This window comes from Rhipicephalus sanguineus, chromosome 11 (assembly GCF_013339695.2).
Source record: "Rhipicephalus sanguineus isolate Rsan-2018 chromosome 11, BIME_Rsan_1.4, whole genome shotgun sequence".
In the NCBI taxonomy this organism is placed as follows: domain Eukaryota; kingdom Metazoa; phylum Arthropoda; class Arachnida; order Ixodida; family Ixodidae; genus Rhipicephalus; species Rhipicephalus sanguineus.
In genome coordinates, this window is record NC_051186.1 from 98744549 (window position 1) to 98770688 (window position 26140).

The 26140-nt window shown below is 48.0% G+C and overlaps 1 protein-coding gene across 1 annotated transcript; it reads left to right on the forward strand.

Moving 5' to 3' along the window:
- Window positions 1–24706: 24706 nt before the first annotated feature.
- LOC119373364 (sulfotransferase 1B1) lies at window positions 24707–25712 on the forward strand. Its single transcript, XM_037643386.2, has one exon. It carries the CDS (start codon window positions 24729–24731, stop codon window positions 25668–25670), a length of 942 nt encoding a protein of 313 aa, XP_037499314.1. The 5' UTR covers window positions 24707–24728; the 3' UTR covers window positions 25671–25712.
- The last annotated feature ends 428 nt before the right edge of the window (window positions 25713–26140 follow it).

Genomic DNA, 26140 nt, shown 5'->3' on the forward strand with positions numbered 1-26140 from the left:
CGGCGGTGCGATGAAGGTGAGTTGGCCGGAGACGGAGACCGTGGTCGATGTCCCAAGCCCGACTGGTAATCAGGCATGCTCTCGTCATTGTCGGTACGGCGGTCGGCGAAATGGGGCCGTGACAATGGAGGTCCTTGAGAAGAAGCGTCGTCGCGGCGCCATTCGTAGTCGTCGTTGGCGCGCCGACTGTCAGACCATGGCCTGAGAGGGCGAAACGAATCGACTCGGTGCCAGCAATGACGGGAAATGTGGCCTACACCTCCGCAGTTGAAGCAAAGTGGACGCCTATCTACAGTGCGCCAGGCGTCTGTCTTGCGAAGCTGTGGACGTCGCAACGACTCCTCTTGGAACGAAGGCCGTGGCATGCCAGCAGACGGCTGGTCGTATGGCGGCTGGACGGCAGGGCACCTCGGTGTGTCCTCTTGCGGCGGTGAACAAGGAATGGCTGCAGACGCCTGGCGGTACGACGGCGGGACGGGTGGGGAGCGCCGAAGGGCGGCTGCGTAACTCATGGGACGCTGCTCGTGAGCAGTGTCAGCCGCCGAGAATGCTTGGCGGATTTCGTCGCGGACGACTTCAACTACAGACGCCATGGGTGTTTCCACTACCGGCGTCCGTAACTTCTGCAGTTCCTCCCGAACAATCTCTCTTATCAAGTCACGCAAGGAGTCATGATTGTCAAATGTCATGGCGGCGGCATGAATTTGGGCGCTGCTGGACAAGCGATCGTACTGCCGGCATCGTTGGTGAAGTGCCCGCTCGATAGCCGTAGCTTCCTTGATAAAGTCCGCTACGGTGCTTGGCGGGTTGCGCAGAAGTCCAGCGAACAACTGCTCTTTTACGCCGCGCATGAGGTAGCGCAACTTCTTATCATCAGTCATCTGCGGGTCGGCTCTACGAAAGAGACGGGCCATGTCCTCGGCAAACATCGCGACTGATTCATTGGGTTTTTGAACCCGTAACTCTAGTAGTTGCTGGGCACGGTCTCGTCGGTCGACATTGGCAAAGGTGTCAATCATCTGCTGTCGAAAGTTGCTCCATGTTGACAGACTGCCTTCTCTGTTTTCATACCACGTACGAGCGCTGTCGTCAAGGTAGAAATAGGCACGGGAGAGCTTCTGCTCAGCAGACCACTGGTTAATCTTGGCAACACGTTCATAGTGCTCAAGCCAGTCTTCAACGTCTTCATGTGCGCCACCTCCAAACCGATCAGGCACCAGTGGTTGAAAAAGTGTTACCTGAGATGGGTTGTGAGAACCGCAGCCTTGGAGTACTTGTTGAGGGCTGGGGTTGGCCATTGGTAGGGGTGAGCGGCGGCTTGGGGCGGGTTCCTGCGAGGGGGTGAGCTCGGGAGCGAGGCCTCGCAGCCGACGGCTGAAGCGATGCACGGGAGTTGCGGCAGGTGCGTCCGGGCTGGATGAACGGCTCCCAGTGGGAGTGTGGAGCATCAGGCAGGGTTGCGGTCCAGCACCTCCACCAGTGTCGCGGTGCAACGCGAACAAAGGACAAGAACAACTTGCAACAGCGAGACAGCGTGTTCAAAAGCAGCTGTACAGCCGAACGTCTTCTTTGTCTTTCTTCTTGAAACCTCCTGCCCCACTAGCTAGAGTCTCTAAAACCTCCCCATCGTCATTGTCTTTTATCTATACAGCCGTGTCAATATATATATATATATATATATATATATATATATATATATATATATATATATATATATATATATATATATATATATATATATATATATATATATATATATATATATTTAAAAGAATATAAAGAATATAAAGAAGGTCACGGTAAAATGCATAACAACATTTATTCTGAGCTTTCGCCCGGGGACCGGCCTTTATCAAATAGATATATACGTATATATATATATATATATTGCCGCTGCTTTATGAGGGCCCCCTCCTCTGAAGGGGGACTTTAAGCCCCTCAAGTTAGTGCTGCGTGCACGACGGCACCCGGATGTACGCGAAGGGCGATCATCACTGACAGGCTCATTGTTTAGATCCGCTGCAGGAAAAAGCCGTATCCAAATGATCGCCAGCTATTATACGCACTTTTTAGAGATACTGGCAAACTGCCATTCGTGATCTGAGCATGTCTAGATAATGTGCTCCACCCCATTCGTATTCCTCTATTTACTTCTCTCTCAAAGACCGACCTGCATTTACTGCCTGCCCTGAGTATTCTGTAGAATTCAATCGCCGAAGGAACGACCACGATTTCGTGAATGGTGCCCAATAAAATGTCATATTGACACAATCAATCAAGTAATACGGAAGTGTGGGGATTAGAACCTGCTCCTATTACAGCCTTCATCGAATACGAGAAAGCATTTGATTCTGTCGAATGCTCAGCAGTCATGGAGATAATACGGAGTCAAGGTGCAGGTCAGTCGTATGTAAAAATACTGGAAGATATGTACAGAAGCTCCACAGCCGTCATAGTCCTACATAAGAGAAGCAATAAAGCGTCATTAAAGGAAGGTGTTAGGCAGCGAGACACCATATCTGGAATGCTATTCACCACGGGTTCATGAGACATCTTCAGAGCCATGAAGTGGGAACAGTTGTTGATAAGAGTCTTTGGAGAATATCCTGGTAGCCTGCGAATCGCTAGGTACGATGCTTTTCTGAATAACTAAGGGACAAACTACAAAACATCATTACTGAATTTGACGGGCAAAGGACAAGGTAGGTCTAAAAATCTATATGCAGAAAATGGCCGCGTATCTGCATGCTTCGCTGCAAATGTCATCGAAAGACGATATTACATGAGTATTACATGAGTCCTGGTTTCATCCGCGGCCACCCGTGATGCTGTTCCCAGGGCCACTGTCAGATGGGAGAACCATATCATCGGCAGAGGGCTTTTTCGTGTATTACGCCGCGTTTTCAGCGCAGCCTAAGAAACTCTAGGATCTTTAGAATTACGTATCAGTGTATTTCCTAGTCTAGGAACACACCACCTAATACTTACGTATTTATGTTGGCCCTCAGATATGAGTAATAGTTCCTTCTTGATCGACATTTTTCACAAGTATGAATGCAGCTACCAGTTCAAGATGGCTGGGCGTTCACCAAGTGCTTATACTTTAGCCGGGTGGCGGAATCGTTGACAGACAGACAGACAGACAGACAGACAGACAGACAGACAGACAGACAGACAGACAGACAGACAGACAGACAGACAGACAGACAGACAGACAGACAGACAGACAGACAGACAGACAGACAGACCAAAACTTCTGCGCTCAAGTATCCTAAGCAAGACTATCGTATTTAACAGCTAAGGTAATGTTCAGCGGTCACGGCAGAGAACAGCGCCTTGCGGTTGGTAGCGAGGTACCAAGAATAGTAAATTAATACACATACTATGGTTCGAAAAACGCCTTAAATATTTTCAGGAGGTGGATATGAATGCGTCACAGAAGAGTTAGGCATGCTGGTTTTCAAAAACAAGAGAAGGTAAACGAATAGCACTAACGCCGACTACTGTATTTAAGGTCCCACCGCAAAGCAAGAAAACAATAATTTGTGTCTACCATCTTTCCGACCGCAGTGCAACGCTTCCCAGCAGCGAACTACATGCATTTCATTTGCGAAAGAGCGCAAGTGGAAAACAGAAGCACAAGAAACACGAACTATTAAGAGCGATAGCAATGTTTAACACTGTGCACGGAATCCTCGGTGGGCATTGTAACCGCATGTACCTGGTGCGACATTCCGTGTCGGACCACGATTTACAGTGCATTTCAATCCTTTCTCACACCATGTACAGCTTGAAAGGCAACCTATTCGTAACGATTTATCTAGCTGTAAATATATTATATTTTCAGTTTTTGAGTCGCATTATCATCTTAGGATTTCACATTGTCGAGAGTGATTGAAATCAGAAACATGCGCTCTGAGTCAAAATGTTCTACGACCGTCGTTCGTGTGCTGCACTGGTCGAAAGTCTTTACTGGTAATTGAGTCGTGCTTTCAATCTTGCTCTTAGCATTTATTGTGCTTTATAAATGGAGTGTGTACTTAGCGCACACGGTATACGCCAGAGAGAGCGGGCACTCTTGAGAAGTAGAGCAGTTGGTATGACCGCACTTACCGTGGACGCTGGGCTCACTCCAGAATTTATCTTGTCGATATAGATGATAGTGTATCGAAAAGAGAGGCTCATTGTTGTAGACGTTCGAATGCAGTCAAGAGAAGTTCTTGTCGCACAGCCCACAATTGCCCTCGAGCAGTGTTCGCCGTTGCCTGACGTTGGCGTTTGATATTGACCTACAAAGGTGCCTACTGACCGCTGACAGCCACCCAACTTTATTTGTTCCCGTAGCGACTGACGATAAGGGAGACAATAGCATGGCCCAGAGAATACAGGTCAGCTGAAACAACGGACAGGAACCTGATAAAGAAAAACTAGGTCGAGTGCTAACCCGCCGCTGTGGTCGAGTGGTTACAGTGCTCCACTGCTTAACCGAATTTTAGTGGGCTTGGATCCCGGCCGCGGTGGCCGCATTTTGATAAAAGTAAAATGCTAGAGGCCCGTCTGCTTAGGTTCAGGTGCACGATAAAGAACCCTATATGGTCGAAATTTCCGGAGCTTGCCACTAAGGTGTTTCTCATAATCATATCGCGGTTTTGGGACGCCAAATTCGCCACACATATTATGTTAATATAAATCGAGCATTGAAGCTCACCGTAGTTAGCGCTGGGCCTTTTGCTTCCTACTACTTCTTTCTCAAGTTATTATTACCTGTTTCCGCTCATATGTACTCCATATGAGTCAAAGAACTCGCCCACCAATACATGTTTACCAATTAGCGTTGCTAACGTGTTGCGGTCACAAGTGACACTGGGCCAAATACATAAGCACCAGTGGTTATGCAGCGTGCGCAGTCACTCACGTCGTGGCCTTCCCAAAGCATCGACAGCAAGTCGAGCAGTGTACCTCTACAGCTAGTCAAGTGACGACTTCCTTACGTCATCAGTTGCGAGTGTGTAAATTTTAACAAATGTTTACCGAAGTGCGAGTCAAAGAGACGGAGCCTGAAAAACTCTTCAAACATTTCTTTTATTGCACGACTTTTGCATGATACCTGCTGCTTAAGGCAATCTTGTGTATATTTGACGATGTTGATGTTCAAAGTATTATTTCATTGTCAAACCTGGTCTCTTTCGTGTAGCGCAGAGTTCTCATTGGCAGTTTTCTGGCATGATTAGAATTCTTCATAGGCAAATGGGATCAAAGTATTTATTGAACTCCGCGGTCTCAGGACCGTCAAACTTAAACACGTCCGTTCACTCATGCGAATACGCAAAGGGCCATTCCATCGGAACGAACCTTCACTCACCTACTCCACTTCTCGTCCTTCGGTAAACTACTATACCTTTGAGTGTTCGCGTGAGGCATTGCATATGTGCCATTCCTATATATTAAATGGACAGTTCAGGCGCCTTTTTAACGCGATAGCGTTAGAGAGCTCGTATCGCAGAAATTCCGCCGTCGGTGTCGGCGCCGTTGGTTGTGAGCGAAAAATCATCATCTTGTCCGTGACTGAAAAATCGAAAAAGCTGTAAATAAAATAAATAATAAAAATGTTGGGTCCGAGTGAGAATCGAACGCAGGACGTCTGCGTGGCAAGCAGGTGTTCTACCACACAGCCACGCGCCTGCTTACAGCTGTTACAGCTGCACTGAAAGTAACTTTCATGCTTCCCAAAAATACGCGTCCTGTATACAGGTGTCACAGTACGAGATGTAATATCGCAGTAGTATTGCGTGGTACAAGCGTACATTGCCATCGGGCGTCACACCATGTCAATATCATAAGACTTGGTGGTCTAAAGAGAGCCACCCATTACAAAAGGCACACATTACTGCGCGTATTCCCTTAAGACCACGTAGTGGGAGCATCGCAACTTCGAAAAACTTTCTCGCGTATAATTGCTACTGGTTTATAGCACGCTACCCATTACATAAGGCACACACCTTAGTGCGCGCATTCTCTTAAACACTCGTAGTGTCGAAGTGCGCACTAGCGGCAGGATATCGCTATCGCGTTCAACTCTTAAAGGCGAAGCTTAAGTGACCCCCAATTTTTGCTGCCGCCATCGCCACCACCATCAGTGCGGCCTTGAGCCTCCGCCTAAAGTGTAAATCGATGACATCGACCCATGTGTCGTACGTGTTACGTGTGAGTGAAAGCCTGCGATGGCGCGAGATGATCGCGATCTAATGGTGAGGAAACGCTTCCGCCGTCTTCGTCGGGCAAAAGGGATATTGAGGAGAAAGGGGGAGGAGTCTGCGTGGCCCCTGCAGCAACTGTGTACTTTGACCAGCCTGGCGCGGACTCCCGTGAGTTTCTTTTTGCACTCTTTTTGCAGGACAAAGCTACTACAAAAGTCGTAGGCGCTAATCGAAAAGAAAGCTTCGCAGCATATATATATATATATATATATATATATATAGATGAATTGCAAGGACGTTTATTAGCGGGCTCACGGGGATGCTCTCAGAGAAGAGGACGACCCACTAGAAGGCGCTCGAGATGACGACCCATTACTGAATACAACCGCTTCGCTACACTTACCGCGGGTACGAAAAGGGGGCCGCCTGACCATCTAGCAGCTTATCACTAAGAGCGGTTCATAGTAGGGTTTCAGGCACTCCACGTTGACAATGTCGCGCCCTCGACGGCGCATGTCCGAAGATGTTTCGATGGGTTCGATCAGGTAATTCAACGGGGATGTGCGTTCGACGACATGGTAGGGGCCTTCGTATTTCGGCAGTAGTTTTGAAGGGAGGGCAGTTGTAGCGGTAGGGATCGAGAGCCATACGAGCGCTCCAGGGAGGAACGTGGACTCAGAATTGTTGGTGGCACCGCGAATGCTCTTCTGCCACTCTTGCTCGTGCGTTGTAAAGGTCTTCGCAAGCTCGCGATACTCTTCAGCAAGTCTGGCTGTCGCAGAATTGGGCGCACATTCAGATCGATCCGACTTGTAGGGAAGGATCGTGTCGATTGTGTGCGACGGGTGCCTGCCGTACAATAAGAAAAGTGGTGAGAAACCAGTAGTGCTCTGAGGGGCGGTATTGTAGGCGTACGTGACCAAGGGCAGAATGGCATCAATTTGTGTGGTCCGCGGCGACGTACATCGAGACCATGTCGCAGAGCGTGCGGTTAAAGGGTTCGGTGAGGCCATTCGTCTGCGTATGATAAGCAGTAGTATAGCGGTTAACAACGTTGCACTCTTTGAGAATGGCTTCGACGACTTCCGACAGGACATGGCCTCGATCACTGAGCAGCTCCTGGGGTGGACCGTGACGCAGCATGAATCGGTGGAGCAGGAAGGAGGCCACATCGCGCGTTGTAGCCGCAGGGAGGGCGGCAGTTTCAGCGTATCGCGTGAGGTGGTCTACAGCGACGATGGCCCAGTGGTTACCAGCGGACGTCAAAGGAAATGGCCCATACAGATCGATGCCAACGCGCCAAAACGGTCGGTCAGGGCAATGTGGAGGTTGCAGACCTGCCGGCGACAGGTGCGCTGAAGTTTTGCGGCGCTGACAGTCGATGCAGGAGCGAACTTCTGCACGTAGCGGTACATCCCTCGCCAAAAAGTACCGTTGGCGAATGCGGTGGTAGCTATTCGATACCCCAGAGTGTGCACACTGCGGATCAGTGTGGAACGACTCGCATATGTCATAACGCAGACTGCGGGGTATAACTACTAGCCACCGGCGGCCGTCGCCGTTGTAATTGCGTCGATGGAGCAGGTCCTCGCGAACGGCGAAATGGTGGGCTTGACGACGCAACGCGCGAGTGGATGGTGTGACCGATGCATCAGTCAGTAGGTCTATCAGTGAGGCAATCCATTGATCCTTGCGCTGTTCGATAGCAATGGTGTCAATGGCGATGGAAGAAACGGCAAAGTGAGACACTGAGTTGTGGGCATTGTCGTCAGGCAAGGGAGAGTGCGACAGGGCGTCGGCGTCAGCATTGTGGGCTCGGTGGGCTCGGTGGCACCGCCAGGCGCGCGATGCTAAATTTCGTGCTCTTCTATGCACAGGTGTTCCTGGGACTGGGTTTGCGCGGCGATTCCTCGTTTCCGGCGCCTTTGGGACACGTTGCATCTGTGACATCGACAGCACCGTATCAAGTTGGCCTGACCCCTGCTACAGCCATATCGCTTCCCCGGTTTGACTCGGCGTCGCGTCACGTGGCCCATCTTGATAGAAGATTCGGTAACCCAGCAACCCCAGCGACCTACGAGGAACGGCATAGAATGGGACAACGCCTACGCCCAGGCTTAAGTGGGCTCGGTGGCACCGCCAGGCGCACGATGCTAAATTTCGTGCTCTTCTATGCACAGGTTGGTGAAAAAAAATCATTTCACGAAGTGTTTCAGAACTAGCTGTGCATGCCTTGTGGTGTTGCCGAGCCCCGGCTGTTTGTGGTCATGTTGTATGGATGCGTCTCGTATAGTTAAGTTACTGCTAATTCTGAGCGGTGACGTAGAGGAAAACCCAGGCCCTAATCCCGACGTAGAGGCTGGTCCAGATTCTCATGTTCTCCAGAAGATTTTAGATGTCGTCACAGAAATTAAGGCTTCCCAAACTGAACTTCAGGCCGGAATGCAGGGCGTTCAAAAGCGCTTGTCTCTCATTGAGAATACACTGGCATCGCTCAACGACTGCAAGGAAAAAGTTGAAAAGTGTGAAGCAACTGTTAATGCGGTTCAAAAGCAAGTCGCACAAGTGTGCAGTAAAATGGACGACTTAGAAAACAGAAGCCGCCGTAACAATATCGTGATATACGGCATACCAGAAAATGACGATGAAGGCCCCGAATCTTTGAGGAACTATGTTGAAAACGGAATCTTCAGCCATCTACTGAAAGTTAAAGTGAAGACTGTGGAGCGCGTTCATCGTGCTGGCAAAAAACTAACTGATCGGGATCGTCCCGTCATACTGCGGTTTTATGACATTGCTGAAAAGATGGCAATAATGCGCAACTGTTCAAAGTTGAAAGGTACGAACATATCGATTTCCGAGGATTTTTCACTTGCAGTCCGTGAAACACGCAGCAAATTATGGAAGTCCTCAAAATCTAACCGAGACAGCGGCGACAGGGTTGTGCTTCTTTTCGATAAGCTGAAAATAAATGACATGCTCTACGTTTGGGATAGGCACGTGGGAAAGAGGATACCTCTGCAGCCGGCGCGTTCCCAAACTGCTGGCCACGAAGGCAGTAGCTCAAGTACATGAAGCCAAGCAAACACGCCGTCGTTTTCTTTGTTGTGTTTCAATGCCAGAAGTATAGTGAACAAAACGGACAAACTAGAGGAGATCTTGCTGGCTTTTGCACCTGATGTTTTGGTGATTACCGAGACGTGGCTTCATCCCAGTATTCATGACTCAGAAATAATATCAGAAGGCTATAGCCTACTTCGCAAGGACCGTGACAGCCGCGGAGGTGGAGTGGATATCGCTATAAAAGATGGTTTAGCGTTCCAGGAAGAACATGGTATACTGAACCACGAGAGTCTGTGGTGCACTGTAACATTTCAAACCACACCTCTACTAATAGGTGGAATATACAGACGACCTGGAGCACCTGAATCTTATCTTACGGAACTGCATAACTATCTCTTCGCGAAAATGCACGATCGGACGAAGCTAGTACTTGTTGGCGACTTCAACTTGGCAGGAATAGACTGGGAAAACCTAACCGCCAGCAATAGAGAGGCAAATAGCTGCGAGCAACTTCTGGATACTATGCTAAGTTTCTCATTATCTCAATGCGTAACGCAAGCGACACGCATTCAAGGGCTTGCTTCCAACATCTTAGATCTTGCTTTAATTTCTAGCTCAATAAATGCTCAAGTTATGGTGCAAGATGGAATCTCCGACCATAAAATGGTTTTAATTGAATTCCCCAATCTTAGCCCGGCAAAAAGTGACAATGAAAATTCACATATATTTATTAAAGATTACTCCAGAGCCGCCGATGAAAGTATTATTGATTACCTAGAAATGCAGTTAGACGATTTTGACGCTGAACCTTCCGATGATGTTGACAACTTGTGGTTAAAATTCAAGGCAGCAATTTTTCACTGTGATGAAACCTACATTCCTACGAAACGTAAGAGGACAAAACGAAGGACTCCTTGGATAACGCGAGAAATAATTCATATTAAACGGAAGCTGAAAAGAATGCGGAAGCGTAAATGCGATCCAGCTGTAATAAGTCAGTGCTACCAAGAGCTTAAAAGCCTGTTGGGCGAAGCGAAGACCTATTTTTTTTTCACACACCCTAACCAACTTTATGACAACACAACCGAGGAAATTTTGGCGTTACCTAGCTGAGCCGGACAGTCCAATCCGAAAGATGGAAATCAACGGCATCGTTACTGAAAATACGCACGTAATAGTTAACTCGTTCAATTCCTTTTTCCAATCGGTATTCACCCAAGCATGCCCAGTCCAAGGGCCGCTTTCTGAACGTGACTCGGCCATGCCGGAAATCGAGATAACCGAACAAGGTATCTTGAACCTGCTTTTACAACTTGATGTTAAGAAATCACCGGGGCCAGATAAAATCCCAAATGCGTTTCTTAGGCGTTATGCAGAACAGCTTTCTCCTTTTTTGTTTAAAATATTTATACTTTCACTGAAAACTGGCGCACTTCCGAGAGACTGGCTACGCGCAAGAATAATTCCGATCCATAAAAGTGGTAACAGATTTCTGGTGGACACGTATCTACCCATATCGCTGACGACCTACTGTTGTAAATTAATGGAGCACATCCTCAACAAAGCCATTGTAAATTACTTAGAATCTAACAATATGCTGTACCCGAAGCAACACGGATTTCGTAGGGGTCTCTCCATGGTAACGCAACTTGCAGAAATAGCGCATGACTTTGCTGGCATAATTGACTCCAAACTTCAGGCTGATGCAATATTCATAGACTTTGCGAAAGCCTTCGACCGTGTGCCTCATTCCAAATTAATAGCCAAGCTTGAATCTCTTGGGATTAATAGCAAAGTAATTGCGTGGATTTCGGCCTATTTAACTAATCGCGTCCAGTATGTAACTTTAAACAACGTAGACTCTGACTGCCTCGGTGTTTTTTCCGGTGTACCCCAAGGGTCTGTTTTGGGGCCAACATTATTTCTTGTTTATGTTAATGACATCTCTTCTTGTGCGGAACCAGGTGTAACATTGCGACTTTTCGCAGATGACTGCGTCATTTACACTACAATACGCGGTACCGATGACCAATTAAAACTCAATTCTACTTTACAAAACATTTCCCGATGGTGTGAGATGTGGGGAATGGAAATAAATGTGTCTAAAACCGCGTTCACAAGTCTAACCAAGAAAAAACGACCTTTGTCATTTGTGTACAATCTTAATGGCTCCAATATTAGCAAAGTTGACAAAGTAAAATATCTGGGCGTCACATTCTCGCAAGATTTAAAATGGGAACAGCACATTACCAATACATGTACCAAGGCATTTAAACAACTTGGATTTCTGCGTAGAAAATTGAGCAAAGCACCTTCAGCAGTTAAACTAACCGCCTACAAAACCCTGGTCAGGCCCATTCTAGAATACGGATGTATAGTGTGGGACCCTCATCAAAACTATCTTCGCGAAAAACTTGAAAAATTGCAGAGCAGGGCCCTGACGTTTATATACTCAAAATACTCCTGGCGCGACAGTGCAACGGGCATGCGTCATCAAGCGCACCTAGCAACTCTGTCTAGCCGGCGTCATGTTGCTTCCATGAAGTTTTTTTATCTCCTTTTTCACGGTCACCTTAAAATCTGTAAAGACGACTACATTCATCCGCCTGGCCGCCGTTCTAGTAGGACGAACCATGATAAATGTATACGTCCCTTCAGTGCCCATAGCAATGTGTTTAAATATTCCTTTTTCCCTCGCGCTGTCACCGCTTGGAACGCGCTACGAGGTGAAGCTGTTAATATTACAAATATTGATGAATTTTGTTCTTTTGTGGAGCAGTTAACAGAGCCAGTATAGTTACATTTTGCTGTTCTTGTTGTTGCGATAACGAAAAACGTGTTTTGCAGTGGTGCATTGTAATCTTTTGTACATATATATTGTCTCTCATGCGTAGTTTTTCAAGTGTTTCGCTGTTGTGCGTATCGTCCCTCAAAATATTGTATTTCCTGAACTTTGTATCTAATTGGTTACCTGTGATGATGTATGCCCGCTTCCTGTATGGGTCTGCAGAAGACCTACAGTATTGTTAAATAAATAAAAATAAAAATTACTGGCGTCCGTTGCGGTACAGCACGCTGATGTTGTAGTCTTGCAGGCGAAGTGCCCAGCGGGCGAGACGGCCTGACGGATCCTTCAATGACGACAACCACCACAGTGCATGATGGTCGGTGACGACATCAAATGGGCGACCATACAAGTAAGGTCGAAACTTCGTAAGGGCCAAGATTATTGCCAGGCATTCTTTCTCCGTGACGGTGTAGTTGTTCTCGGCTTTAGTAAGCGTACGGCTTGCATATGCCGCGACACATTCCGGGAACCCAGGTTTGCGCTGCGCAAGAACAGCGCCGAGGCCAACACCGCTGGCGTCCGTGTGTACCTCTGTAGGCGCCGTAGGGTCGTAGTGGCACGGTATGGGAGGAGACCTCAACAAACGAAGGAGCTTTGCGAAAGCGTCGTTGCACTCTGACGACCACGAATGGAGGGCCCCGCTGCTGCCAAGGAGCTTTGTCAGCGGCGATATGATAGTCGCGAAGTTTCGGATAAAGCGCCGCAAGTAGTAGCATAGTCCTACGAAACTGCGCAATTCTTTGACGGACGTAGGTTTGGGGAACTCTGTCACAGCCCGAAGCTTGGCTAGATCAGGGAGAATTCCGTCCTTGCACGCGACGTATTCAAGTATCGTCAGCTGCCGTGCTGCAAATCGGCACTTTTTGAGATGCAGTTGTAGCCCGGCGTTGCTCAAACGCGTCAAAACCTGCCGGAGGCTATGAAGATGCGTGGAGCAGTCCGGGGCGAAAACGAAGACGTCGTCGAGGTAGCACAGGCACGTGTGCCATTTCAAGTTCCGCAGAACGGTATTTATCATGCGGTCAAAGGTCGCGGGCGCATTGCACTGTCCGAACGCCATGGCGTTGAATTCGTACAAGCCGTCGGGTGTGACAAACGCTGTCTTCGGCCGAGCGTCATCAGCCATGGGGACTTGCCAGTAACCTGAGCACAAATCGAGGGATGAAAATAATTCTGCAGACTTCTTGCAGGCGGTCAATGGCGTCGTCTATTCGAGGCGGGGGATAAACGTCCTTACGGGTGATCTTATTGAGTCGTCGGTAGTCCACACAGAACCGCACAGAGCCGTCCTTCTTCGCAACGAGAACGACAGGAGACGCCCAAGGGCTGTTTGAGGGTCGAATAACATCGCGGCGAAGCATGTCTTCGAATTGCTCGTTAACTACATGACTATCTGCTTGCGATACGCGATATGGACGTTGCCGCAGTGGTGGTTGGGCGCCAGTGTCGATGTGATGAGTGACAGCAGACGTGCGGCCGAGAAAAGTTTGCACGACATTGAACGAAGAACTAAATTCTTCCAACAGGCATAGAAGCTGCGAACGCTCGACCGATGTAAGGTTGTCAGCGACAGAGGAACGAAATACATCAGCGGGTGAAGAATCAGATGTGGACACAGAACTGAGCGGACGGGAGCTGGCGCAGTGCGTATCACCCGGTACGTCCATAACTTGTGCGTCTTCGGGGGCTTCCGCTCAGCCGAGACATTCCCCTCGCACCAACGTAACAATGTACGGGGATGGGTGTGCAACAAAAATATCGGTGTTGCCCTGAGTGACTTGCACGGCCGCAAATGGGACCAGGAAGCCTTTCCTAGTGAAAACTCGGTCAGATGGAGAAAAGAGTGCAACGGTGTCGGCGAGACTTGTGGAATAGACTGACGCAGCCATTGATGAGTTTGCAGGAATTGTGGTGTCGTCTTTGACTAGTACCTTGGTCGTAGTCGGTGGACTGTTCGCAGGCGTCAAATCTGAGAGTGGTGAGAGCTCTATTTCGGCTGGTGCGCACCGAATTATCGCGTCGTGACGGGCGAGAAAATCCCACCCAAGGATGACGTCGCGAGAGCATGAAGAAATTATGATGAATTCGATGGCGTACAGAGCGTCCTGAATCATGACACGGGCTGTGCACACCGCTGTCGGGTGAATACTTTTGGAGCTGGCTGTACGGAGGGAGAGCCCGGAAAGTGGCGTCGTCACTTTTCGTAGTGGACGGCTGAATTTAGCGTCCATAACGGATATGGCATCTCCAGTTTCTACAAGGGCCGATGTGCACACACCATCTACAAACACGTCTACTACGCTTGATGCGCTTTGCTGAGGGCTTTGGCAGTTCGATTTGGCAGCAAGACAGAGTGGTCCGAAATGGCCGACATGCCAGCGTGATCGGCTTCGCGTGATGGAGGTCGACGTGTGATCAGCCGCTGCCGGCGCAGCTCCTCGTAGCTTTGGCACAGTGTGATGACCTCTGCCACAGTACGAGGGTTTTTTGGCGAGCAGCATGTTGAAGGCATCGTCGCCAATGCCTTTCATAACGTTCCGGATCTTGTCGGACTCACACATGGTCGCGTTGGCTTTCTTGCACAAGTCGAGGACGTCTTCAATGTAGCTCGTGAAAGACTCGCCGGACTGCTGGGCTCGTTCACGTAAGCGCTGTTCGGCTTGCAGCTTCCGAACGGCAGGGTGGCCAAACACATCGATGGTGGCGGTCTTGAAATCGGACCACGTACCGAGATCGGGTGCGTGGCTGTTGTACCATAGACTTGCCACACCCGCGAGGTAGAAAACGAGGTTGCTCAGTCTGCCTGCCTCGCCCCATTTATTGGGGACGCTCACACGCTCGTAAATCGCGAGCCAGTCCTCGACGTCGGTGCCATCCGCGCCGGTGCAGACCGGCGCGGATACGGGGGACAATGCCGTCGGTGCAAGAGGAGGCGTTTGCTGGGCGGTGTCTTGAGTCATGGTAGAAGGCACGGTGCGGGATCGAAGCTCTAAGGGCATCGAATGCGGACCGTGGTTGTGTAAAGGGCATAACACTCTTCACCAAAGTGCGAAGACGTTTATTAAGGGGCTCACGACGACGATGCACGTCACCGACAGTCCAGGCGGGGGAGATGCTCAGCACGAGGGGCGTGCTATCAGAGAAGAGGACGACCCACTAGAAGGCGCTCGAGACGACGACCCATGACTGAGTTCGAACGCTTCGCTACAATATATATATATATAATTCGTGTCGTAGAAAACCTCCATAGACGCAAAGAGTAACAGTCACTGTCCCAGCCCGAAACCCTCCCAGGGGCGATACTATTTCATGAATGTGCCGCGCAAAGAGGCCTGATACATTATTAATCTCAGGGCAGCATCAAGTGTGTTGGTAGTGCTGACTAACCGCTTTGATAAATCTGCAACAAGCATTACATATATACTCCTATGGCGCAGCACGCTGTAGTCAAGCATGTGTCGACCTTGGAGGAATATGCCGACGATGGCTACTCACGACACGTACCTCATCCCACCGCAGCGTGCACTTCGTTTCGATAAAACAAACGTATATACTTTGTAGCGACCTTACATCGGATCATCAGCTAACCTTTAGGTGCCAGTGGACTCTTACGTTCCTGTTAAGCCCTCAATATGCTCACCACTACTCAATTTACAAAATGGCGCCGATCTAGCGCCTAATGCTTGGCTGAAAGAAAACGATGCGGCATGGGCAGCTACTGACTGACTGTTCGACGTGCGATTTGCCGGAATTTTTCTTTTTTTTTTGGCATAATATCCACAATTTTCCCACACATTATGGGAGTCGACGTCATTCGAAGCAGTAGGCGAGTACCAGCCTACACCCGAATTTTTGTATTGTGTTCAGCCAAGCGCCCCTAGTTGGACCGGTGTCTTTGGGCACATGGAGTAGCTATGGAAATATCATGCGCTTACCAGGCACGTCGAGACGCTGGCAGCCAAATAGTATCTGTGGTCCGACGAAATGTCGGCGCTCACGTAAGAGCACAGATGCCAGCTGTATCGACAGGAACCGCATGCTACGGTGCGATGTGCGTATCACAGGCAATGGTTGTCGTAGTAGTCCTCTGGGTCCAACAACAGTCGACTGTAGCTTGGCAACTCATAAGAGTTCATACGTAATTTTATTACATTGTTTGCAAGCGGATAGAGAACACAACCACAAGTGACGTTGCCCCGAACTGATGCCTACATAAGGTATTTTTTCCAAGAAGGTTCAAGCGCCGGCGTGGTGCTGTGGTAGTATTGTTGACTGCCACGCCGAATGCCTGGGTTCGATTCAGGTTCGTAGCGTGATTTTAATCATTGTGTCCCTCTGATTTTAGGCGCTGAGCACTTTAGGGGCCCGGCTGCTCGTCCATCCATGCATCTCATGTGGTTGGATCACGCTCACAGCAAAGCGCTCAATACAGGTCATAACAAGGCTAGCAATACTCAAAACAAGGTTAAAGTGAACGAACAAGGTAATATAATTAACAGCAATAGCCAAGAAGTAATCTCAATTATTAACTAAAGATCACTAAGAGCGATTCGGGAACTTCACCGACTTCTGTGCCGCAAAAGAGATGGCGCCACCACCTCGCCAAGAGCACAAGAGCTCCTCTGACGTGCACTTCTCCGGCGCTTGGTCGCTACATCTGCAGGGGAAATAACCTGGTGCGGACGACTTTCATCCGAACTGCCGTAACAAGCAGGAAGTCGGTAAAGCGTATAAAAGTAGGGCGCGTGTTGGACACCGAGTTTAGGAATCTCCCTAACAAGATGCTACTCGTGCCGGAGAAACCCTGTGCGCTTACCTCCACCAATAACATCATCGTCGGTGCGTTAAACGGAGCAGTGGGAATCTACGAACGGGAATCACTGCGTGACCGTGCTACGCACTTCCTGAGGTTTCACTGTAGTGGAGCTGCATTTGTTTTTTTTTTCTCGCACCTTCAACGCTGCCCACGCCGGCGCCCGATTTTCTGCTACGCAGGCTTCTTCAAGGGACACTGAAGAGAAACAATTAATTGGTTTAGATCGATAAGTTGTGCTCTGACAACTCTAATGTCGTTAATTTTGCCATTATAGGTGTATTAATAGAGAAGAACGTCAAATTCAAAGTCCCATTTTCAATTTTCGCGCTGAAATCTCCCGGCGTGGCGTCACAAATTTCAAAGTGTATTTATCGTATTTTGGCACCATCGGCTCAGCAAAATTACCCCAAACTTGGTATGTTAAGTGTATGGCCCCCTCAAAGGACAATGCACTTCAATTTTACCGATTAGGAACTACGTAGTCCCTAGTAGGCGCCGTCAAAACATGTGACGTCATGGCGAATGGTGCGGAAACTTCAAGGTGGCGTCGCCAGCCGCCTTTTGTTTTTGCGTGTTTTTTCGCTTAGTAAGTGTCTAGGTATTGTGAGAGAGTACTTTACTAATACGAAAAAAATCATTTTGTTCTTTAGTTACCATCTAACTTTCTCGGGTTAATATTTCCGCCGTCTAGTGTCGCCGTTCCTGGGATAATATAAACTCTGAATCACATGTGCCTCATCCCCAGACTCCATGTGCCATGGTATGCGGGTGTGTGCCACACGCGACTGAGAAAAAGGGTTCCGTTATATACGTGGCAAGTATCCGACGTTATTCATGTCGTGACCTCTTGATCGTTTTTGTCATAAGGTAATGTCTTCCCTAACAAATTTTAGTATGTCTCAAATTAAGATGATGACCACGAGAGGGCCCAATCGCAGGTGGCTATATGTTTGAATGTGAAGAAATCAACACACGTGTATGTATGCGCACGAGCCTACATGAAGCTCTGGGTCTTAGGGACAACAATGGAAAGCTGAACGCGTCCGCGGTAGAAATAAGAGGCGGCTAGAGCACTGGTGCTAGAAAAGTAGAGACAAATGACAAAAAATATATAGTGCGCAAAATAAAGTGATTCTTCCGTAAGGGCAGAAATTTGTTTTTGTTTTGTTTTTGTATTTTGTTTTTTTTTTTGTCTACGGTAAGATCGGAATAGTTGAAGTAAACGAGGCACTACGCCGACTTAAAAAAAGATGTTTTTTTTTCTTTTTGTCGAGCGTGGTGGCGCACGTCACCGCCCCGGTATAAAGGGGACGCTGATAGCATCCATCATTCCATCCATCCACATGGATAATAGATAGAGAAGGCAAAAGTTTCTTTTGTTCCCTAAGAAGTGCTTCGCATTTAAAATCGCAGCAGTGGCGGGGGCGTCAGCAAAGGCACCGATGATTCATGATAATCTTTGCGAGGGACAACTCGTTTGAAAAAGGTAGTGTACGGTGCAGTATCTACCTTTGGAATGCAACTATTGGAAATGGCAAGTGATACTCCGGCGTACTGAAAATGACAACTTCAGTGATATTAGGAACAACCAGTGCGAACTCGAAAGCAATATTTATTTTTTGGAAATTTTTTGGACTAGCCTATGTAATGTGGCCCAGTACACGGGGTTAGCAGCCAGGGACCACATTTTTTTGTACATGTGGCTGATTGCCCTGACGTTCTCGTTTAACTCGAGCTACGATACTCGAATGTCGTGTTTGAGGCCCGGATGACTTGGTTTGAACACCCGTATGTGTTCTTTCAGTGGATAGATAACCTTGTTTAAGCGTTGGTACGTGTCGTTTGAGTGTCCGCATAACAGCGCTGGCTTTTTGCTCGAGGTCACTTGAAAGGAGCAGTGACATAAGATTTCAAGCTCGAGAGCTTTCAAATAGATTTTTCAGTGCAGTATGAATTACGTCCGTTACGTAGAACTTATTTTATTTCGAGGGCGAACAGAGTACGAATGCTCCACGAGTACGAATGCCACGCCCCAGGCTCTGAGTGACGATGCGCTAATAAACACAGCATCAACGATCGCAGTGTTGTCATCGGGGTGCCGACTGGTGGGGACGCCTGGCAGTGGCTTCACTTCGATTGTCTGGGTTGGTTGTATCATATACTGCGTCTTCGCCGCGCCGCTTCGATTGATTTGTCGTGCGCGCGTCAGCGTGTGATAATTGGGAACGACGATCTCAACTGCTATATGTACCAGCATGTCGTGAAGCAATTGTACGCGACTTACACCCGTGACGTTTCAAGTACCGCAAGGATGAATGTCTTTGTCGCGGAAAACTCCAAAGGTCGTTTATAAAAGCTTCCATTCCAGGTAGGACTGCGCACGCCAATTTATGCCTCTCCACGCGTCTCCGCGATGCATTGAACGTTCGTATTACATACCCAGAGACTGTGCCGTTCTTTGGAATTTGACTACATTACATAGTCCTGGCTCGGGCCGATACGCGCAGCGCGTTGACAGCGTGTGTGGGTGTGTGTATGTGGGTGAGCGAAGAAGAATAGGAGCCCGGCGTAATGAAAGAATCCGCAGTCGCGAATGGATGTCAGAGTAGTGCAGACGTATTCCACCTTTGATAAATCGTTGAATAAATCGTTTGTTGTTGTTAGCCGCCGGACGGCTTACTTTTGTGGACTGGATGGGAGCGCCTGTCATGTCCACAACGTTTCTTCCTCTTCTGTGATCTTGAAAGCCAGCATGGCCCAAGCGTGCCTCGTCGGGTGCCTCCTCGTCGCTGCTCAGACCGGCGTCGATTTCAGAATCGCTTCTTTGCAGAGGCAAAATCGCTTCTTTGCAAGGCTTCTTTGCAAGCAAAAATCATGCGCGACTCCGCGAATCGCAGCGATTCTCTTTCCTCGGTATTTTTTTTTCCTCACTCGTACACACTGATGAAGGCGGCGACTACGATGGTGGTGACGAAGACATGACTACACGTGCGCGCCTAGCATACGAAATGGCAGCCTAAACTCGCGCCGCCGTTTTGTGTAGCCACGTTATCAGGTGGAACCCTTTCGGGACGTGACCGCGGGAGGTGACCGCGTGGCAGCGCTGCCAGCGCTGCAAATTGGCGGGCCTGGAACCCGTTTTGCATCACGCTCAATACTGGTCCTACTAATGAATATTGCAGATATTTATTCATCCCTCGTTTGCATTATCCGTAGCCAATCATTATAGGGGGTTGATAACTAAACGTGAACACAGAAAGCGTGGCATGCGTGAAGTTGATGTCACTGCTCCTTGAAGGCCACATACAACGTGAGTTAAAAGCATTCCATGCCTAAAAGTTTACTTCGTATGCAGGTCATCGTAGGCGTGCACAGGGTTCCCCTTCAGGGGGGAGGCGAAGGTTCATCGCGGCGCCCCCCTCCCTCCCTATTAAACCAATGTATGGGGCAGACTTTGCACTCCCCTCTTCTTAGGTGTAGGGATGGCGGCCGCCCCTAGGCAGGCGGGTGGCTTGGGTGTTCAAACTATCGCCGCCCCGAAAGTTTTAATACCCTATGTGTATATACGCGGGCATACATACATACGAACACATTCACCAACACACATAAATAGGAGCCAGACACCACGGGCGAAAATTTCTCGCACCGACTCTCGTTGTTTGTTGACGGTACATGGGGTCGAAAGTCCCAAAGCGAGTCACCCTATGAGAGATGCGGCAGTGGAGTGCTCCAGAACATTTGGACCACTTGCGCTTCTTTAATATGTACTGACATCGCGCAATGCATCGGCCTCTTTAGAATTTGGCCTGCACCGATGCAACAATCACGGCTGCATTCAAAATTGCGTCTTTCGGGTCAGCAACTGAGCACCGTAACCACTGTACCACTACAGCTGGTCTTCAGAAGAATTGTTCGCGGGTTGTCTGGTATAATTACTACACAAGTTTCGTAAACCAGTGGTAGAGTATCGTTCGCAAGACGCATTGGTCAAAAATAATAGGCAGCACTGAAAACCTGCAAACCTGCCGGTAGCAAGTGTTGCGCTTTATCAATAGATGATTCACGTAGCACCTACAGTGTACGTTAAGGTCTAGCGGCAAGACAGTTCACAAATCGAAGAAATAAATATTCCTCTTCCAGGATTTCCTTTTACCAGGGGACACAAAAAATATTGTTGTCCGTATTAACAATAGTCCAATGAAAAGAGGCTTTCCCAATCACGGACGTTCGAATACAGTCAAAACAATTTTCTGTCACGAAAGCCACAAACGCCACGGACCGGTTTCTAGCATTACCTCGATGCTGACATTTCATGTTCGCGTACAAAAGGATCCACAGCAGGCGCCAGTTATCACACCTCCTTTGCTGACATCGTGACCTCCCGATAAGGCAGTCAACGTGTGAGTGATAAGGCAGCGATAGTATTGTTACTGTCGCGCTGAGGTTCCATATGCCATCGCAACCCATGCAAACGAAGCAGACCTTTTGCAACTTGCGTAGGCACCCTCGTAACCGCCTTCTAGTAAGGCTGCGTTGCGATTGAAAACGAATCGACGGTAAATTCAGCAGCGTACGCGCTTTGCTGCTCCACGTACGGCTTTCTAACATATTCAGTTTCAGGTACGTGCTTTTTTACCATTTGTTCAGCGCAATGCGTGGCGAAGGGATCTGCAATGATATTGAAAGGATTTTGAACAGCGAAACTGTTTAAGCTGGCCGTAATTTGTGCGGCCTACATGTATGTGCCGTGCGGCCTCCGCGAAATCTATCATTATCATAAACGGGTATGCGCCGCACGAATGTGTAGATACTGCTACTCTTCACTGGTCCACAAGAAATGAAGAAAACTATGGTTATCAACGGGAATGTGCCACTGTGCGGCCTGTGACAAGACTATCATTATCATAAACGGGTACCACTGGTCTACTAAATATGAAGAAGGCAACAGTTAGGCCAAGAAATGGCTGCGAAGCGACGGCGGCGAGCCCGAGACCCCGAGTACGTACAACGAGATAAGAATAGAGAACGGGAAAGGCAAAGGCGGCTTCGAGAAGACCCCTAAGCGATGAAAGGCCTACACCAACGGCGACGTGTCCGTAGGTCTCTGCAAGGTGCGAACGCTGGGTTTCGTTGCGAGGTTCGGTCCTCGGAATTTCTACATCCATGTCGAGACTGTGACTGCGTGTCTGCGCTGAGAATCAACGTTGAAAACCTAGCTAGCTAAAGCTAGGTTTTCATCTAGCTAAAGCCTAGCAGCGACCTAGAAGCAACCTACAAACAACCTGCATGACCTAGCTAAGGCCTAGAAACAATCTAGTAGATGCAATCAGATTCATAGGCGGTTACCCATCAGGGGGGGGGGGTCGAAGGTTCATCGCAGCGCCCCCCCCCCCACTAAGGTAATGTACGAGGCATATTTTGCGCGCTCCCCTTTGAGGTGACTAGGGGGGGGAGGGTCAATGTATGGGGCAGATCTTGCGCCCCTCCTTTTGGATGATTAGGCGGTGCGGCCGCTCCCCCGTGCGCACGCCTATGACCAGATTAGCCTTCAGAATTCGTCCAGTTTCGCTGTTTGAAGTCTTGCGCGGCTTAGTGCAAGCTTCGCCAATTTTTTGTCTTGCACGCCTTTTCGCGTTAACACGAGATTTCGAAAGTCATTTCGTTACAAAGAATTCCTGACAGCATTCGCAAACACAATACCAAGGTCGAAAAAACTGTTTCCTTCAGCGCAGCCTTGTAATACCTTCATGTGCAAGCGTTCCCCTCCGCATAGCTTCATCGATGAAGAGTTGTAACCTAGTGCCACTGAAGGCAGGTATTGAACTATGCGCTCTCAGTACTAAGGTCCCCTCATGTGATACGGAGACTTTATGAAAATCTAGAACTTTCGGGCGTGGGATCCCATGCTGTACGTGCACTACGGTTCCTGTTTTTTTTCTCTTTCTTTTCGTTGCTATATGTTTCCGATCTCTTTCCGATGCGTTTCATTCGTCCAGCAGTATCACAGTACACGATAGAATAATTTTAAGGCCATATTTCTAGTTCTCCCGGTGCGTACCGAGCAAACGTCTGTGCATGCACTTCACCTTGAAGCTCAGCACATGTCAAGTTCATCCTCTTCCTCCTCCCGCGTGCGTCGTCATAGCAACGGACATGCGCAGTATTGCTTTGTACTTCAACTCCTGTCACGTAACTCCCGTGCCAGGAATACGAAGAGAAATGTGCACAACTTACCACTGCTTGCCCCGCGGGACACCGCCAAAGCATGTTTTCCACGGTAGTTAATGCTATCGCTAGACAAGTTTGGTTTAATCGCGTTCAACCATATCATTTTTTCCTAATAAGTCACTTCATCAATGCTGTTGTATTTCATACCGCTGTTAATGTTTTTCAGGACACGTTGCCGGCATTTTAACCACGTTCTTTTATTTATCGTTGCATTTTTTTTCTCTGCACTACCCCCTTGCAGTTATTGCGTCAGTAATATGTTTGCCTCGATATTACGCCAGCTCTTCTCTCTTTGACTCTATCTACCTATACGCAGTGACACAACGGTAGGATAAGGACTTTTGTAAATGGGATCATTCCAAAAGTTGGACTCTTCAAAATCACTTGAAAATCTTTCGATGCCGGACATTTGCAGGCGAGTGTACATGTAATTTAGATAAATGCGCTTCATTAGAGTCTTTCCTTCCGGACTTCCGTAATCCGAACACAGCTCGGGAACATTCCAGGAAATTTATTAAGAATTCTTCGAACACACAAATTCACTGGAGCTACTTCTATTCATAGTTAAGAATGTTAGTTCCTGAGACCGAATAATAGCTGACTTTATTTCAAGCTGTGTTGAGAAACGAATCCTTTGTGGCGGAATAGAAGAATGTGTAATTAGGACAGGTAGAAGCGATCCCTTTGTCACAGATCTTTCCAGAAACACAGATCCAGATTTATCCTACCTGTAAATGTAAGTGACAATACGTAAGCAGCCTTAAAGCCAGCAATGCCAACATGAATAAATTCATAGAGAAATGTGGAACAATTAAGAAAAGGAAGAAAGAAAAATATCTAAATGGCTGTGTACCCGTGCATTCGCCAACGTACAAACGGCGCTTTTAGGGCAGGATCTGAAGCATCGAGGGTGGTCATCGAGATCGCCCAGATTACCACGGTTTAGCCTAATCAAATATTTGATGTACATTTACAGACAGAAGCACCCCGACATCTATCAGTTCATATCACGGCCTGATAAAGCTCCAAATAAAGCTGAACTTCAAGGAAATATGGAAGCTTGGAGATATGAAAAATCCTTGAGCAGGAGGTGTCACCCATCGTTTCGACAAGCAGACTTGTCTTTGTCAAGGCAGCAAACAGAAGCATGCAAAGCGCTGCCTTCACAAAGGCAACTCGGCTTGTCGAAACGGCGGTTCTACCGACACCGCGTGTTCAAGGATTTCTTATAGCATATGAAGAGCAGCTCTAGTGTCAGTTACAAAAATTCATTTTTGCAGAAAAGCTTCAAGCCACTTTGGCTTTGTTTAAATAACTAATTCACGAACAAAACGCTACGAATGACCAAGTAAGTACACTTAGCTTGGTAAGAGCACGAGTGGGCGCCAGGTACTTACTAATATCAAAAGAACGTTCTTAGCCGAATTTGTGCAGCTTGTATGCTTTTTTGTATTCTCGTTGAATATTCGACAGGGTATACAAACTTGCCAGCCAGAATGGGTAGCTGAAAACACTCGCTTACATACTTTTTGCTTGCTTTTTTGCTCACAGATCATTGCGTGACCCCGCAGCACTCATGGCGGCGGATGTATTTCGGACAATTCAGGGTCTTTACCTCGGCAAGCACTTTCCAGACGACGCAGTCCTGTCGACACTGGAGTACAAACCACGACCTGGAGACCTCTTTCTCGTCAGCTACCCAAAATCCGGTTCAACGTGGACTTTACGAATAATGTACAACATCCTCATGGACGCTGTCGACTCGGACGATCCTCTGGAGCCAATCATTCGATTTCCCTGCTTGGAGATGCAGGGAGCGGAGGCCGCCATCTACGCGCCAAGACCGGCTGCCTTCAAGACCCACCTACCATTCCACAAGAACCCTTACTCTCCCGAGGCCAAGTACGTGTACATAGCTAGGAATCCATACGACACATGCGTGTCCTTCTACTACCATACCAAGCACTTTCCAGCGTACAAATTTCAAAACGGCACTTTCGATGAGTTCTTCGAGCTGTTCATCAAAGGCCGAGTTGACTACGGGGACTACTTTGACAACGTTTTCTCCTGGTACGAACACCGCGATGATCCCAACGTGCTGTTCCTAACATATGAAGAACTCAAGGCTAATACACGTCAGTCGGTCCTGAAGATTGCAGCTTTCATAAGCCCTGAGAAGGAGAAACGACTGAAGGAAAATACCGAGATCCTGAACCGAATCCTGGACAAAACAAGCTTGGCGAACATGAAGAAAACAATTAACGTTGGCACACAAGGACAAAGCTGGAGCGAATCGCCGATGCTAAAAACCATTCACCCGGAACTTCTAAAGGGACTTCGAGCTTTATTTGACTTTTTTAAAGTGCCTATGACAGGTGACTTTGTTCGTAAAGGACAGGTAGGAGACTGGAGAAATCACTTTTCTCAAGAGCAGATCCAACAAATGAAAGAATGGATAGCTGAGGCCACGAAAGGGTCAGACCTTATGAAACTTTGGGAGGACGTGGATATTCCTTAAGCAGGTCGTCCGGATAAAACATCTAAAGCTTCAGACTATACCTAAAAATAAAGATATGATTTCCCCGTAAGATTTCTACTTCCTCATTGACAACCTGGCCAGCTTGTTGACGCCGTCAAATAGCTTTTTCTTAAGTAATAATGCTTTCTGCTCTTCTCTACCTACCTAGTGTGACACTTGTATAATTGTTTCTTAAAAGAAGGTGAAACCAGACTAAAGGTAAACAAAAACATAGTTGCCAATTCTTCATTTTGTGAGTAGGATACCATCATGAATTTTAGGAGCCTTCAGAGTAATCACTGTCATTGTTTTGCTTAATATCGCGATTCGCATAAGAGAAAAGGTTGGTCGAAGTAGAATTACAACATCAGTAAAAAAATGATTGCTATATACAAAAAGAAATAAATAAAGAAGTAGAAAAAAATTCGGCAGATCCCACGTACCATGGGAATCGATGTTATGCGAAGCAT

What these genes read in the sequence shown, in the direction of transcription:
- LOC119373364 (XM_037643386.2), top strand. Translation starts at nt 24,729, where the DNA reads ATGGCGGCGGATGTATTTCGGACAATTCAGGGTCTTTACCTCGGCAAG.